The sequence below is a fragment of the Mesoplodon bidens genome, assembly GCF_964165515.1.
Source record: "Mesoplodon bidens genome assembly, chromosome: 7".
NCBI classification, from domain to species: domain Eukaryota; kingdom Metazoa; phylum Chordata; class Mammalia; order Artiodactyla; family Ziphiidae; genus Mesoplodon; species Mesoplodon bidens.
Genome location: NC_138164.1, coordinates 65,106,514 through 65,121,543, shown reverse-complemented (window position 1 = coordinate 65,121,543; position 15,030 = coordinate 65,106,514). Strand labels below are relative to the sequence as shown.

At 46.5% G+C, this 15,030-nt stretch overlaps 1 protein-coding gene across 4 annotated transcripts in view; it reads left to right on the top strand.

Moving 5' to 3' along the window:
- The window catches only part of TENM4 (teneurin transmembrane protein 4), a gene marked incomplete at its 5' end in the record, with an annotated part of 389,850 nt that overhangs the window by 264,108 nt on the left and 110,712 nt on the right, over nt 1-15,030 (top strand). For 3 of the 4 annotated variants that reach the window (XM_081239120.1, XM_081239119.1, XM_081239118.1), the window contains 2 exons: nt 4,117-4,302; nt 11,949-11,975. In XM_081239120.1, the coding sequence (XP_081095246.1) occupies nt 4,117-4,302; nt 11,949-11,975 (213 nt within the window). The remainder of the gene's footprint in view (nt 1-4,116; nt 4,303-11,948; nt 11,976-15,030) is intronic. The other variant, XM_081239117.1, reaches the window with a different exon arrangement.

The window sequence follows — 15,030 nt, the reverse complement described above, 5'->3', positions numbered from 1 at the left end:
TTATTTCAAGGACAAAAAAAAAATTGAGGTACATAAAAAAATAACAATGGGGCCTACTACTCGAGACCAAATGAAGCAGACTCTCAGGTTTCTGCTCCCATCAGGAGGCAGTGGGTCTCCTGCACTTGGGCGGAGAGCCCATCTGCAGAAGAGAAGCTCAACACTGACAGGTTGTGTTACCATCAGTTAGCACCACATAAACATCAAGGTCACCCTGTTCAGGCCCCTTCCATTAAAATGTGTAAGAGCTCACAACCCAGCTTGTAAAGGACTAATGGAGGGGTGCTCGACCACCAGGCAGCTTTAGCTTCGTGCCAGGGCAGCATGTCTAGTGTAAACTGGCAGGGAAATGGAGAGTTTGGAGGGACAGCTCCGCAGTCCCCAGAGGAGAAAAGTGAGCTCGGGTGTCTGGGAAACTCTGTGTAGAGAATCTCATTGCATCTCACACATAGCCAGGGTCTGACTTGAACGTAACAAGGGATAAACAACAGGGCCAGAAACAAGGGGAGATCTGCTGGAAGAAGCAGGAGGTTCCCTCAGAGGAGAGCCTGCCTCTGTCTAGTCTGTGACTCAGTTTCCATATCTGTAAAATGAGCCTGCCTCCGTCTAGCCTGTGACTCCGTTTCCATATCTGTAAAATGCTTATCTTGCAGCCTTGCCCTGAGGATTGTCAAAATGAGGAGAAAGCACCAGATGAACACACGACCTTGTAGAATTCCCCTATGCTCTCTGGGTCTCAGTAGCCTCACCTCTAAGAAGGATAATAGCCAGGTGTTCGCACAGCCTTGTTGTGATAGTTAAATGAGAAGTTGTATGTGAAGGGTGCTTTGTAAACTGTATGACCTGACATAAGTGTTAAGTTATGAAGCCAAAAATGGCTTTTCCATACATTACCTCATTTGATCTAACACCAACCGTGTAAGATTGGTAAAGTGGGAATTATTAGCCTCATTTTACAGAAATGGAAATCGAGATTCAATGAATTGCATAACTTGCACCTTGAAAATTACCCAGCCAGTAAGTGACAAAGCCAAGAACAGATACCAAATCTGTCTGATCCTAAGAGTCACGGTTCTTTATTCATTGCACGTAAGCAGAAAGGTGCCGAAGTGAGTAACAGCTGTAGATTACTCAGCTGATCTTAGCAATCAGTTTGGGCTTTGTCTGGGCAATGATCTCCTGTCGGGCAGAGACTATGTCTTATTGACCTCTGTATTCCTAGCACCCGGCACAGTTTCTGGCACATAGCAGGCAGGCATGGACTATTGCTGGAAGAATAAAGGAATCAGTTTGAGCTGTATATCAGGGCTGTGTACCCTCTGAAGTGGGTGCTATCATCATCCCTATTTTACGGAGGAAGAAAATGAAGCTCAGAGCAGTTGAGGAGGCTGTCTAAGGTCCCACAACTGGCAGAACCAAGATTTGGAGTCACACCTGATTCCAAGTCTTACGCTCTTTCACACACACTGCCTCAAAGTTAATTAGTAAAGCAATGAACTACCCAGTAGTGAGGACCTGAAGTGAGGCCGTCAAGTGCTGGGAAAGCCCTGCCTCTTCTGCTCTCAAGCCCGTGACCTTCAAGTGCCCTGCAGCCCAAAACACCAAGACTGTGAACTCCAAGTGCCCGGAGGAAGGCTGCCCCACAGCCTGTCCCTCTCCAGGCTCACACCTCGGTGAACAGAAGGGTTGTTTGAAGTTTACTTTCACACCATAAACTGCCACCTGGAAAATGTGCTGAGTAAACCCCCCAAAATGCTAAGCTGATCTTTCCTCCAGGCTCTCAGGTGAACGTCCCAGCCAGCCCTGAGTTCAGGCCCTGCCTCCGGAGTCATCTGGGTCGATGCCCTTGCAGCACTGTGCAGAAGGGATGGAAATTTCAAACTTAGAATGTAGGGAGACCCAGGGACCTGAGATTGTCATTCTTCATCTTGAGAAAAATCCAGGACGTTGTCCATGTGAGCAAGAAGGGAAGGAAACTTGAAGAACATCTTGCGAAAGCCCCCTTCCTGGAGGGCTGCTGGGTGTCCTGACACTTTGCTCCACAGCTCCATGCTCACTTGGGAAGTTTTCACAATGGCAACCCACCAGAGATTAGCAGACAGATAGGCCTGGACTGACTCTCAGTCAGGCTGAGCAGGGTGTACCTGAATGGTTTTAAATTCTTAGGCACCTGTAGCCCCAGGCACACATGGATTTATTCATTATCCAGCAAACATTAATTAAGGGTCTGTTCTGTGCCAAGATCTGTGCTGGGTACCAGGCCTAGAGGTGATCAGAATTCATCCAGCCTCAGGTTGTCCTGAGTCTGACAGTGAGACATGCAGAAATGGAGAAGCAGTCTACCACGTCACATGGAAAGGCACGGAGCAAGAGAACAACCGCCGAGTGAATCATGGGAGATTTCTGAGGAGGAGGGACACTCTAGCCAAGCCTTAGGGATAGATCATGCTGTGTGACATGGAGGATGTTTATATCATAGACTCCCACAGTCTTAGATGCCATCAGGTCCCCCCTGCAGTTGATGCGGAAACCAATACCCAGAGAGGGCAAGTGACCTTCCCAAGGTCACACAGCAGATCCTTGGCTGAGCAGACACAGACCTCGCAAACCTGGTCTTTGGACACGTAGTCTAAAACTCCCTGCCCTGAGAAATCTTTCTTGAGTTAGTGACCTTGCCATGCCCTTTTCTATTGTCCACTTCACTGAATGCTCCGCATAGCCCTGATGGGTAGCAGAGGTGCTGTGAGGCATCATCACCAGTGAAGTCAAGGAACCTGCCCAGGGTCACACAGCTTCTGCTCCTGAGCCTGGCATAGAACCCAGGTCCCCTGGCTCCAGGTCAGGGCTCTTTGCACACATTTTACAGCAGCCTTTCTCTCACCTGGGGAGCTGACAAACCCAGTGTGGTACTGCACGCATTAACTCCCTTTCCACCTCCTTTGCTTGGCAAGATGTCAGGCATAGGAACACACCATAAATGGGAACTATTACTGTTTTCTGTTTTGTTTATTTTTTAATTTTTGAACATTTTAGCCATTGCCTTGTAGATTAATATGGAAGTTCTGAGCCTCTGAGATCTAATTTTATTTTCTTTTTTAAAAGTAGTTGGACTGTTAGTAGCTTCCAAGCCAGGAGTATAGCTTGGAAGGGGTAATGTGCAAATGCAACTTGACATGGGTGCCAGTCAATTTAATTTGAAAGAAATTAAAGGTGTTGGGATCTTCATTTGAAGAATGTTGGGCCACGAGGCACAGAATCGAGTGAGGGTCTCCATCACAGCCCTGGCAGAGAGCATCAAGGGCCCCAGTTGTTTAACTGGTTTCCTAAAAAGGAGTTGTGTTTCAGAGCTTTCACAGCCTCTGCCTGAGTAACCATGAAGTTGTCTCTGGCTCTGGGCCCAAGGGGCTTGTGGATCAGGTCGCATGTGTCTTTTGCACCGTCTCACAGACGGGCCTTTGTGAAAGTCTGGGCAACGCCAGTCTGGCTGTGAAGTGCCTCCGCCCCCAGTCCAGCTGTTTGCTTTGGATGGGAAAGGCCATTTAGATGGTGCCTGGAGTTGGGGTGATGAAGCAGTGAGCAGGAGGACTGAACATAAACCCAGCAGAGCACCAGAGAACCCCCCTGGGATGCGGGGGTCCAGCCTCCCCTTTCCTCCCATCTCAATGAGAGTCAAAGCTGGAATGAAGTGCAAGCCCAGGACCCTTCATGCACCCCAGCCAGACCCACAGGCACTTCGCTTGTCTCATCCTCACTTTGTTTTCACACATAACTGGTTTTTAATTAAATGTGACTTCTCCTCGCATCTGTTCAGAAGGGCGGTCCCCTCTGGAAGCGGTAAGCACAAAAGCGGGGACAGGCTGGCCACAGAGAAAAGCAAACAGAGCAGAGCCCTACAGTCCATCCTATTTTGGCGAGGAAAGGGGCTCGCGACAGGCCTCTGGCTGGAGAACTGTTCTTGTCCGAGGGTCCTTGTCCACAGAGATTAGCCTCCTGAGCCTCTGGAATCCCGACTGCTCACAGAGCCAAGGTAGGTAGCCAAGTGTGACCCTTGTTCCCAAGAACAACTGGCTCAATACTTGTTTTTTCTCTCTCCCCCTTCTCCCTCCCCCCACCCAGAGATCTGTACTGCCGAGTGTGGTGGCCACGGCGTCTGCGTGGGGGGCACCTGCCGCTGCGAGGACGGCTGGATGGGGGCGGCCTGCGACCAGCGCGCCTGCCACCCGCGCTGCGCCGAGCACGGGACCTGCCGGGACGGCATGTGCGAGTGCAGCCCAGGCTGGAACGGCGAGCACTGCACCATCGGTATGAGGGCCAGGCCCCCGCACCTTCTCCAGGGCTGCGCGGTGCCTTTGTCTGTCGGGCACTTCGGGGGCCCCGTCGCATGTGGGAACTGGGCCAAAAGTCCTTTCATCTGACGACATTATGGTTGGCTTTTCCTAGACATCAGTTGGACTCAAACTCACAATAGGACATTTTTAACCTTTTCCCTCCCACCCTGCATCTCCCAGATCTCAGCTAGCTGGTCAGCGTGCCTTGGGTTTAGCCCTTCCCGGGCCAAAAGCAGTATAACTTTGTGTTAGGAGCTGGGGTTCAGGCATGAGTCAGATGACTGCCTTAGCAGCTGTGAGCAAGTCCCAAGGCCTCTCGGAGCCTCAGTTTCCTCACCTGTGAAATGGGGATAATAATGCACGTAAAGAGTTTAGTACAGGCTGGCACATCGTACAGTACTCCATAAACGTAGCCATTAAATCAAGTTTATGGTCTGGTTGGGAGGTCTTGGGCTTAGCGCTGAACACCCCCAGTAGCCTCCTAGGCCAGAGCTCCCGAAGAGGCCTGGGATCCTGGGGAAAGCTTCCCACAGGCCCCAGGCCACATCTGCATCCCATTAGGCCTGGGATCCCCCCCCTCCCCTGTCCTCGGCTTCCGTCCCGTCTGCATTTGTCTCCTTTCCCCTCTCCTGGTGGCTCCTTGGCACCAGCCCCTGCTGAAGCAGCACTGTTGGCAGCTTTCAAAACAAGCTGATCACTCTGTTCCCTTCTTTCTGCCTTTCCTGCTGGTTTTGTTGATTTTAAACACAGCCAGACATTTGCTTGGTTTATTATCCTGGAATGAACACTCACCAAAAGGTCTTTATTGAATCAACTGGTTTGTGTATGTGTGTTTTAACTCCTTCCCCTTCCATTTTTTTCAAGGAAGGGTCTGTGATCAAATGGCAAGCACATGGCTCTAGGAGACAGGATTCCGGGTGCCTCTCCAGCTCTGACAGTCACCTCTTGATTACAGAAACTGGGAGGCAAGCCCCAAAGATGATGAGGGACAAAGGAATTTTGAGTAAATGGAGCTACCTCTTATTTCATATTGTTTTAGGCCGCATTCCTTTTGTTTTGCGGCCTGAAATTAGTTTTTATTCATCATCCCTGCCTCCACACCATCGCCCTTTTTATCCACGGCAGTGGAATACCTTATACTTACTAATATTAATAATAATGGGTTCTGATTTTTGAGTATTTACAGTGTGGCAAGCACTGTGCTAAGGGCTTTAACTGCATTCTTTCCCACTCCCATCCATCACCCTGTGGAGGCACACGTATTACCCCCCTCCTTTTCAAGGACCTGAGGCCCAAGGTCACTTAACCTTGGTTAAGAAGTAGGACTGGAAGTTGAGGCTTGGTTTTCTGAGCCTTGGGGAGGAGCTCCTTGCCAGCTGCATGCTCTGCAGTCCTTGCAGGACAAAGCCCAGGTTTTCTGCAGAGGCCTCTGGCTCTCATCCTTCCCAGAGGCTGGGCCTTCTTATTCTGGTTGGTCTCAGAATCCCACAGCTAGCTGGCCAGCCACACTCTCACCAGAGTCCAGAGCCGCTCTGTAGCCGCCGGCAGCCCACACTGCTTTTCCATAGCAGAACGTGCCGCGCTGTCTCACTGTGCGCCTCTGGGTGGCTTCTTTCTGTCAGTGTCATCCTATCGCACGACCACCCTGGACACCTCTTAAAGAAAAGCAGCCCTAGTCACCAGACAGGCCCACCTGCTTCTTTCAGCTCTGCCCTTCCTTCACCTTCACTTTTCTGCATGACTAAGGACAAGCTGACCTTTTAGCCTCTCAGCCCAGAAGGGGACCCATCCCTATTAAAACCAAACTCAGAGCCCAGAGAGAGTGCATTCTGTTTTCTATCACTTGCTTATAGTGTCCTCGGCTCACCTTACCAAGTTCCAAAAAGTTTATGGATGTCAGGCTTTTATAAGATGAAAGCATCTCGTCTGAGTCTAATGACGAAGGATTTACGGAAATTCTCCCTGCATCCAGTCACAGATGATTCACGGCAGGGCTTGTGGGCAGGCTGTGTTCCAGCTAGTGTCTCGTGGATGTTCATCAGCCTAGCTTGAAGAACATCTCTTTGTTTTGATGCCAAGGAGTCAAACCGGCCCCTCCCATCTCCCCTGCACACCCTGTTGTCACTCTTTTAAGAGCAAATTCCTCCTTGGGATTGCAGATGCTTTTTCCCCTCCGGATAAGAAATACACCAAGGGAAATGTGCATGATTCAAGAGGGAGGTTGACAGTCATAAATACCAGAAAACTGTCACAGGACATTGAAGAAGTAAAGGACTGGTCATAGTGGCTCAGATGAAAGGACTTTGGCTCGGAATTCTATTACCTTTCATTGTGTGGTGCGCGTTTCCTTTGACCCTGTCTAATCTCCCCGCATGGCAACTTGCCCTCCGTGCGTCTCTGCCTGTGGCCAGCTGCATCCCCGCTAGAAACCCAACACCCTAGTGCCGAAGGAACACTTCAGTAACCTTGCTGGATGGAAGGGAAGGAGTACGAGATACAAACGAGGGAAACAATGGCGGTGCCTTCTTTTTTCTTTTCAGAATAGATATGAGACGGAGAAACCCCTTTTTAATCTTTGATGGTAACAAGAAGCACTTTCTTATGTTCCAGGGAACTTCACTCCCTGTGAGGATCATTTAGGAAAAGCAAAAACTGCTGGTGTGAAAAGTTAGAATTTCAAACTGTTAAATTTTCTCTTGTTATCAGATTTCATCATTATACGATGGGTCATAGCACAGCTAGCTCATGTTTTGCAGTGTGGTTTTGTCCCATACCAGAGAAGAGGCCAGGATCCACGATGCTGATTCAGAGACCTCCATGCAGTGGGATCCAAAGAGAGGAAGGCCTGTTCATTTGCACACTGCTGCCCTCCATAAACAGGAAAGAATGACTTGATTCCCTAACAGCTGGCATAAAAGAGTAAGACAAGTCTGGGCGCCTTTTAGTCAAGTTCCCAGCTTAAAAAGCTTCTTACCCCAGTGACATTTCCCAGAGCTGATTATATAGGAGGAATTAAATATCTCCTTTTGGAGGCTTGGGTCCAACTTTTCTTTTATGGAAGCTACCTGGTTTTTCTCAAAACAGATTGGCTTCAGAATGAAAGGATATTTAGCAGTGGCATCCTCTTTAATGACAATATTTTTGTCAAAAAGCAAGACTATTTCAAATCTTAATTCCTTCTGTTAGAAATTATCTGTCTCTTTGCAGCTTCAAGAAAAGTCTTGGTGACGGCACCATGGGTAGACCACATGGTCGCTGGGAGCTTCAGTTTCTCCCTCTGTGAATCACAGAGTGGGGTGGCTGGAGGAGGCCTGCAGGGGTGATGGAATTCCGGCCCCTCCTCCACTGCCCACAGACTGCACACCCATCACCTGCTCCTAAAAATATCCCACAAATAAAAAAGGATTTTCACTCTTACTTACTTACTAGTAATACATCCACTTGTGTATATGGAACCCAGTTTCTCTAGTCTAGAAGTTAAGGTAAGATGGATTGATTAGGATCCATTTCTCAAGTATATGGTCAACAAAGTCATGAAAAACGTATTTTGGGATGTCTTTTCCAGGAATTTTATGAGTCTCTTAAGTCTGGGGCTTGACCTCCAGTTTCTTTAGAGAAAGCTGAAAATCATAGCTAAATTTAAGAAGGTGTTTAATTTTTCCTGTTTCTTTGAAAACACTTACCAACATTTGGATCACTTCTATGATAGTTATTTTGTTCACTTTACTGCCCCTTGTCTATGAAGTCCCAAAACACATGTGGGAAATGCTAACTTCTGATTACATTTGTAAAATTCCAACCTTGACCCCAAAGCTGTGATTGTTCAAGATGCCAGATATGCAGAATTATTTACTAGGTTCCAGGAGAACTGTCCAATCATATAAATCTTGATTCTTAAACAAATCCTCCTCTGGGAGTAAAGATCAAAATAATACTCTGATGATGCAATTACTAGAGCGAGCAAAGCCAGACCTCACGATGCAGGGAAATTATAAAGAAAGGCCACACAGTCTTCTGGAGTTCTTTGTCCACTTTTGAACAGTAGCTCTTGAGTTTCTTTTTTGTAATCAGACAATCCTTAACCAAGAGCTCACAAGCATTCACAAGGTATCAGCGCCTGTGAGATAATCCTATGCTCATCCCTCCTCAGAGGCATTCTCTTACATCATGACCCATGAGTTGTAGGACAGATGCTGACAAGGAGAAAGAGAAAATGGACAGGGATCTACGCCATGTTATCAGAGCAAGAACTTGATTAGTTGATGGTCCTGGGAGCTTTCAGACCACACGTGGTAGGAGTGGGAAACTGGAGACCAGTGAGTGGGCTCTGTGAGCCCCTCTCGGGGTGGGTGCCATTGGCCACTTATTCCTCATTGATCCTTCGTCCAAAGAGAGAAGAGCATTAATGTATCCAAGAACTTAACAAGAACATCTCTTTGATGATTTGTCATCCATCTGAAAGAAGTTCAGATGACTATAGCCACCCCAGTCATCACCTGCCATAATGATCCTTGTTTCACCTGACCTAGTGGGCACCAATGATACAACTATTAGAGTCAACTGAGGCTCCTGAAGAATAAGCTTCTTGCCATGTTCTTCACAACCTTTGATGGGGGCCCCTGAAGCTTCTTGGGATTATCTTAAGAGAAATTTCTGGAAACTTCTATTGGAACAGGCAAGTGAAGGAAAGAAGCTTTCATGTTGGAGGTCATAGAAATGCTAAAGAGATCTAAGACCTCACAGGCTACCCTCGTGCTAAGGCTCAGACCTTGTCTTATAAATAGCTGTGTGCCTCCACTATCTCCACTTTCTTGCATAGTGACAGGAATATAGAAGCAGCGTGAGAAACAGGTACAATGTTGAAAAAACAAGCGTGGTCCAAGAGGAAAATGACTCTGCTTCCATTGTCTTCATCCTGAAATCTGGAGGAGAAAGATGAAGGAATTTGGGGAAGCCCTGAATCCACAACCCATAATGCAAGATTAGGGACTTTGCGTCATCTTTTCTTAAAGTTAGTGCTTTAAAATCACTATGAAATTTTACGTGACTTGAGTCAAGGGCATATGTGCCAAGCTTTTCAAACAGTGAAAGAAACAGCAGTGTGGACTTCTGCATATTGCCTTTTATAAGTAAATGGCATTGGACTTCAAAGACCCAGTTACCACTTTCATTTTCAATAGAGGCAAGGAAGCTCTTTTCCATTCCCAGAAAGCCCTTGGTCTTGGTATTGACTGGCTGTCATCAGCTTTGTTCACAGTGTGGCCTGAGGGTCACTGTGTGGGGAAGGAATCCCGGGATTTGTGGAATCCACTGTTGTCTCCTGAAACCCACACCACTGATTACGACCTGAGTTTGCCTCCGTCACTTCCACTGGCTGCTGTTCCTACCTGTGGTCTGAGAAATTAGTAAGCATTTTTTAAAGATACTAAAAACATATTTAATAGAAATCTTTCTTGCTAAATAGTTCTTACAGCAATAGAAGAGAGAGAGAGGGAGCTCTCTGAGGTCAGCCCCTGGGTTTGGGGAGATTAGCCTATATAGTGGATATAATCTCTACTCATCACCAGAGCCATGATATCACCGTTAAGTTTGGAGACGTTCTTCTGGTCAGAGAACTCCCTCCAAGTGGATGCTGCTCAGTGGTACGGTCATTTGAATCCCAGTGATGGTGTCTCATCCAGCCGAGTCATCCTTACCAATCCTGTGAGAGAAATCTAGGCTCACTCCATCTCATCTGTAGCTGGGTTCAGTGTCATTACCAGAACTTATGATTATGACCCTCCACAAAACTCTGCAGATCTGACAGCTAAGAACACCAGCTGAGCCAGGAGATCCTCTGTGGTGTGGTTCTCCGATGGCATATCCTGGGAGATGATGTCTAAGAAATTTTAGATCACTTTGCAAAATTAGATGCATGAGCTTGACTAAGACGCAGGTGACAGATGAACCAAGAATCGAGAAAGTCTTCGCCTTCACCAGAGATGTTTCCTAGGTTGTTTTTCATGTGGGCTGACCCTGCTTTTCACTGTCTGTCATTCCACAGCTTTGTTTGTTCAGTCCTGCGTAACACACCACGCCCCTTCACTTTCCCTTCTTACATCCTGTTAGCTCATGGACTGTGCAGCATCTGTAAGAATGAAGGGGAAGGGTGCAGACCCAGTGAAAACTCCTCTTCCCAATTTTCCACTTGGCTCCGCAGCCTCCAGGAACATATTTCCTCTTGAAGCACAGACCACATGGATGCCTGAACTAAGAACCTACCCTCTCATCCACCAGTCTTAGGAGGCAAATATATATTGATGAACAGCCACAGTGTCTGTCCTATCTAGAGGATTGAAAACATAAAATTTATATTTCTTTTATGGAGAGAGTAAGAATGTTCTTACAGTTTATAGAACCCTAGGGCTTCCAGATAAGGCCTCACCATTGCAGTTGAGTCCTCTCTTATGGACTTTTGATTCACGTATGAAATCGAGCTAAGGGTGGGGACCAGCCCGGCTGAAAGCATCAGCCCTTCAGGAAATGGCCATCTCTCCAGCCTTTGTGGGAACACATGTTGGACAGGTATAGAGAAGGAGGTGCTAGGGAAGCTCCTCCAATGGCTGTGACCACAGCCCAATAGGGAAGGTGAAATGCTGTTACTGATTTATGCTGGGAATGAAGAGGTCTGCCCTGCCCCAAGCACACAGCCAGGCACCCAGGTATATGCACAGTAGGTTCAGTTCAGAGCCACATTTGACACCCGTCCTCACAAATGAGCAAAACCTTAGATTGCCAATTAATTCAGTGCTTGGATATAACCCCCCAATGGTGATGTGTGATGATAACAATGATGTATGCGTTGGAAAACAAAGCATACATCATTCTACCTTTTAAGTTAATCAGCATTGAGAAGGAGTCAGGTTTTCTTTTCTTTTTCTTGTCTTTCACAGCAACATCCATTGACTTGCACCTCATATTCTGTGTAAGATGCAAAGGAGAGATGCATCTTACTTAGAACACCACGTATTCTGCATTCAAGTCTATGTGGGCACATGTGTCCGTGGAAAATACAAGAATGGCAAACAGATCAACTAGCAGTATATTTGACCAAAGACTCAACCTACTTCCCTAGTGTATATCAGGGGTGACTAACATTTTGCCTATTTCCGAATTCCAGCCTCCTGGGGTCACCTCTGCCCATGCAGGGTGCCCTCGCTCTTGTCCCGCTGCATCCCCTGGAGGGAAGGTGGATGCTGCTTTGGGTAGACAAAGGGGGCAAGTTCTAGTTTTCCATAAAGCTGATGGAGCAGGAGTGTAGCCACTTTTGCAGCTTCCCATCCTCCTTTTTCTGCTGTTCTCCTTATCCATATGTCTTCTTATTTATATGATCGCATTTCCAAACGCCTGATCACAGAGTGAGTTGACGTTCCTTTTGGCCCTTCCTGGAGAATGTGCTTGCTCTCCCTCCTTCTCTCTCGTGTTGTCCTGTCTTTGGTTTTATTTTCCCCACCCTGGCAGGTCTGTCCCAAATGTGGGGTGCAGCCCCCTTTGTCTCCTTGGCACCTGGCATGGTTATGTGACAGGCAGTATTGCACTTTTTCAATCCTACCTTAAATGTGCTGTCTTTTATTTCCCAAGCGCACTATCTGGATAGGGTAGTGAAAGGTATGGTCTTCTTCCTCTATTTTCCTATTGTCTTTGTGTGTGTGCTTGTGTATGAGCATAACAGACAAAAGAAATGCGTATCTAGAAATGTATATATACCCCATAAGCAAGGCTTTGTCCCAGCAGCCACTGCCCAGAGGGTGGGGTTTTGGTCACAAGATGGTTGATGTACCTGGAGTGTCATTCTCCCCTGCCCCAGGTGCTCAGTCTGTTTTGTGACATTACCACTGTGCTGTTGTCCTTCTCTCCCCATACACACATAACACCCCCTCACCCTTTCTACCCCATCTCATGTCACCCTGCCCATGCTTTATGGCCCCTGGTCCATCAGAATGAAGATGCTGGGAACCAGGGTGGGTGGCCTGAGACAGGAAGAGACCCCAGAGCAAACTAAGAAATCTTAAGAACTCCATTCCCCCTAGTACTAGTGCTGTGTGCTAGATACTGTGCCAGGCTCTGGAGAAATGGGGGAAAGCAGACCCCTGACCTCAGGGAGTGAATGGTCTGTTTGTTTGGATTTTTTTTTCCTTTTCAGAGAAGGCCTGACTTCGGTAAGTTTTATCTTTGAAGAGTGTTCCCTACAGGCCAAGTAATTCCTTCTGTTTTAAACATTTACATTAAGTAGATGGTACCCAATTTTCCAAAGAGGCCTCATTGCTCTAGGACTAAGTCTCAGAATGATCAGATATGTGTGCTCCAGAAAGGCCCCAAGCTTCCGGAGGAGAAATACCATGCCATCTTCAGCTTTTTATCCTCAAGCCCTCACACAGCACCAGGCACCAAATATGTGCTCATTGGTTAAGGAAACATACTCTGAAGTCAGACTGCCTGAGTTTGAATCCAAACTCCGATACTTAAGGAACTGGATGACCTTGGCCATGTTTCTTAACCTCTCTTCCCTTCAGAGTCTTTATAAAATGAGGAAAACAGGACGTGCCTGGTGGGATTGGCGTGAGGATTGATTAAAGTAATGAATGTAAAGTGCTTAGCACGTGGGCAGGAATGATGCTCAGTAAATGTTAGCTGTGCTGTTTTATCATCATATTCTTAGCCTCACCGGTAACTTGGAGAAGGACTTCATTAACCAGACTAATTTTTGAAATTGTAAAGAAAAAGGTTAAATTGGCTTTTAATAAGAGATAACAACTGCTGTTTAAAAAGTGATGGAAAGGATTTTAGGGAAACATAAATGACTAAATGCTTTTCAACTGGAATATCTTTGCCAGATACAGCAAAGGGGGTACCAGGGCCCATCCAATGGTGTTGAGAAGCAAGCTTCCTCACATTTCATGTACTGGCCTTCAACCAAGAATAAAATTACTCCAGCAAGAAAGAGTAGCACCTCTGAGCCTCTTTAAAATAGGCATTTCACACATAATCATTATCAGAGGAATCCTCCGGATGGATTAAGTTTAATAGCTGGTGGATTTTTTTTCCTACTTGGTGAAGTTTTTCCATATCCATGAGTCTTAAGGGAGTCCTGTGAATTTTTTCAAGTGAATAGATATACTCATTTGATTGGAAAAGGAAATGAAAGTTGAAGAAGCTGAGTGGCCCATTCTGGAGCACACTCCTAGTAAGTGGCAGAACCAGGATTGTGTATTTCCTGGCCTACTCGTATTTCCAGTATTCTTTCATCTGTCACGGTAAGTCACCAAGAATGTCCCATTAATTTCCAAAATTCTTCCTGCAAACTGTCTTCCAAACTGGCAACCTCACAAGGAAGTGACCCGTATTCTCTCAAACCACCCGTTCTGATCTTTAGTTCAGAAAATATATCACCAAACCTTGAGCTGGATTAGGTCAGTGAATCATAACTTGCTTTAAAAGACAAATGTTTCTTGCCAAAATCTACGTCTGGACCAAGCCCCATCTGGCTGGCTTTCTGGTATAATGGGTACTAGTAACTCACCCAAAAAAGAATTCAGAGACCGATATAATGCAAACCCCAGACTTTTCAGAGTAGAGTATTTTGCAGTTCAGAGACAAACCAGCCTTTGTGCTTTGCTTTCCACTTGCATTGGAAGACACTGAGGAAACAACAGTCACTCAACAAGTATGTTGAACTCCTCCTAAGTGCCAGGAAATGTGGATGCCACACAACGGAAGTGGTCCCAGCCTAGCAGAGAAGACACTAAAACAAATAATTCCAACAAAGTATGATGATGATTGTGATAGAGAAAGTCCCACGGCCGCTTAGCAAGAAGAGCTCTCCCCAACTTAGGCAGGGCCTCATAGACCAAGACCGTGGGCCGTAACATAAGCATGGTATCCTGCTTTTAAAAGCAGGATAATGACTTGATGACATTTGTGATTTGGAAGGATCGATCTGACCGTATTGTGGAAAAGAGTTGAAAAGGAACATTTGGGGGCAAAGAGACCAATTAGGAGACTGTTGCTGTCATCTAGGAGGGAAAAAACAGTGACCTTGTCTAAGGAAGTGACGGTAGGGATGAAAAAGTACAAGAAAACCAGAAAGAGAAACAAACATAAATGGGACATTTGTTGTGTTAGGTGTGTTGCATAGCTGCTTTACCACTTAAGTAAAAAATAAATACCTTCAAGGATTCTGAAAGTCTTCTAGCTTCAAGGGAGGCTTCTTCCTAGGCTTAAGCAGGAGGTTGAAGATAAAGCGGTCCCCTGTCATTTAAAGGGCATTGTTTCTTTTCAAAAGCTTATTAGCCCTTCTCTAAACCTTAAAATTACATTATTTTGGCTCTGGCAAATGCCTGGTGTGAGTTGTTCCAGAGGGGATTGTTAATGTCACTTGGGCTCTCTGAATTATTGATGAATTTCAGGGTTGTGGAATTAATGAGCTTTAGCAATGAGTAAAGATGGGCATATTGCTTTAAGGAAGTCAGCAAGTCCCCCAGAGGAGGCGTCCTCATACTGGCTCATGGGGGTGTGCCGATCCCAGATGCAAATTCCTGCTTGAGAGCAAACCTCATTCAAGCCACAGGTACTACAATTCTCTCTGAAACCCTGAAACTGATAGGAGAGTGCAGACCCTCGGGATAGAACCTGGTCCATTTGAAGAAACTGTGGAGAGAGTGCT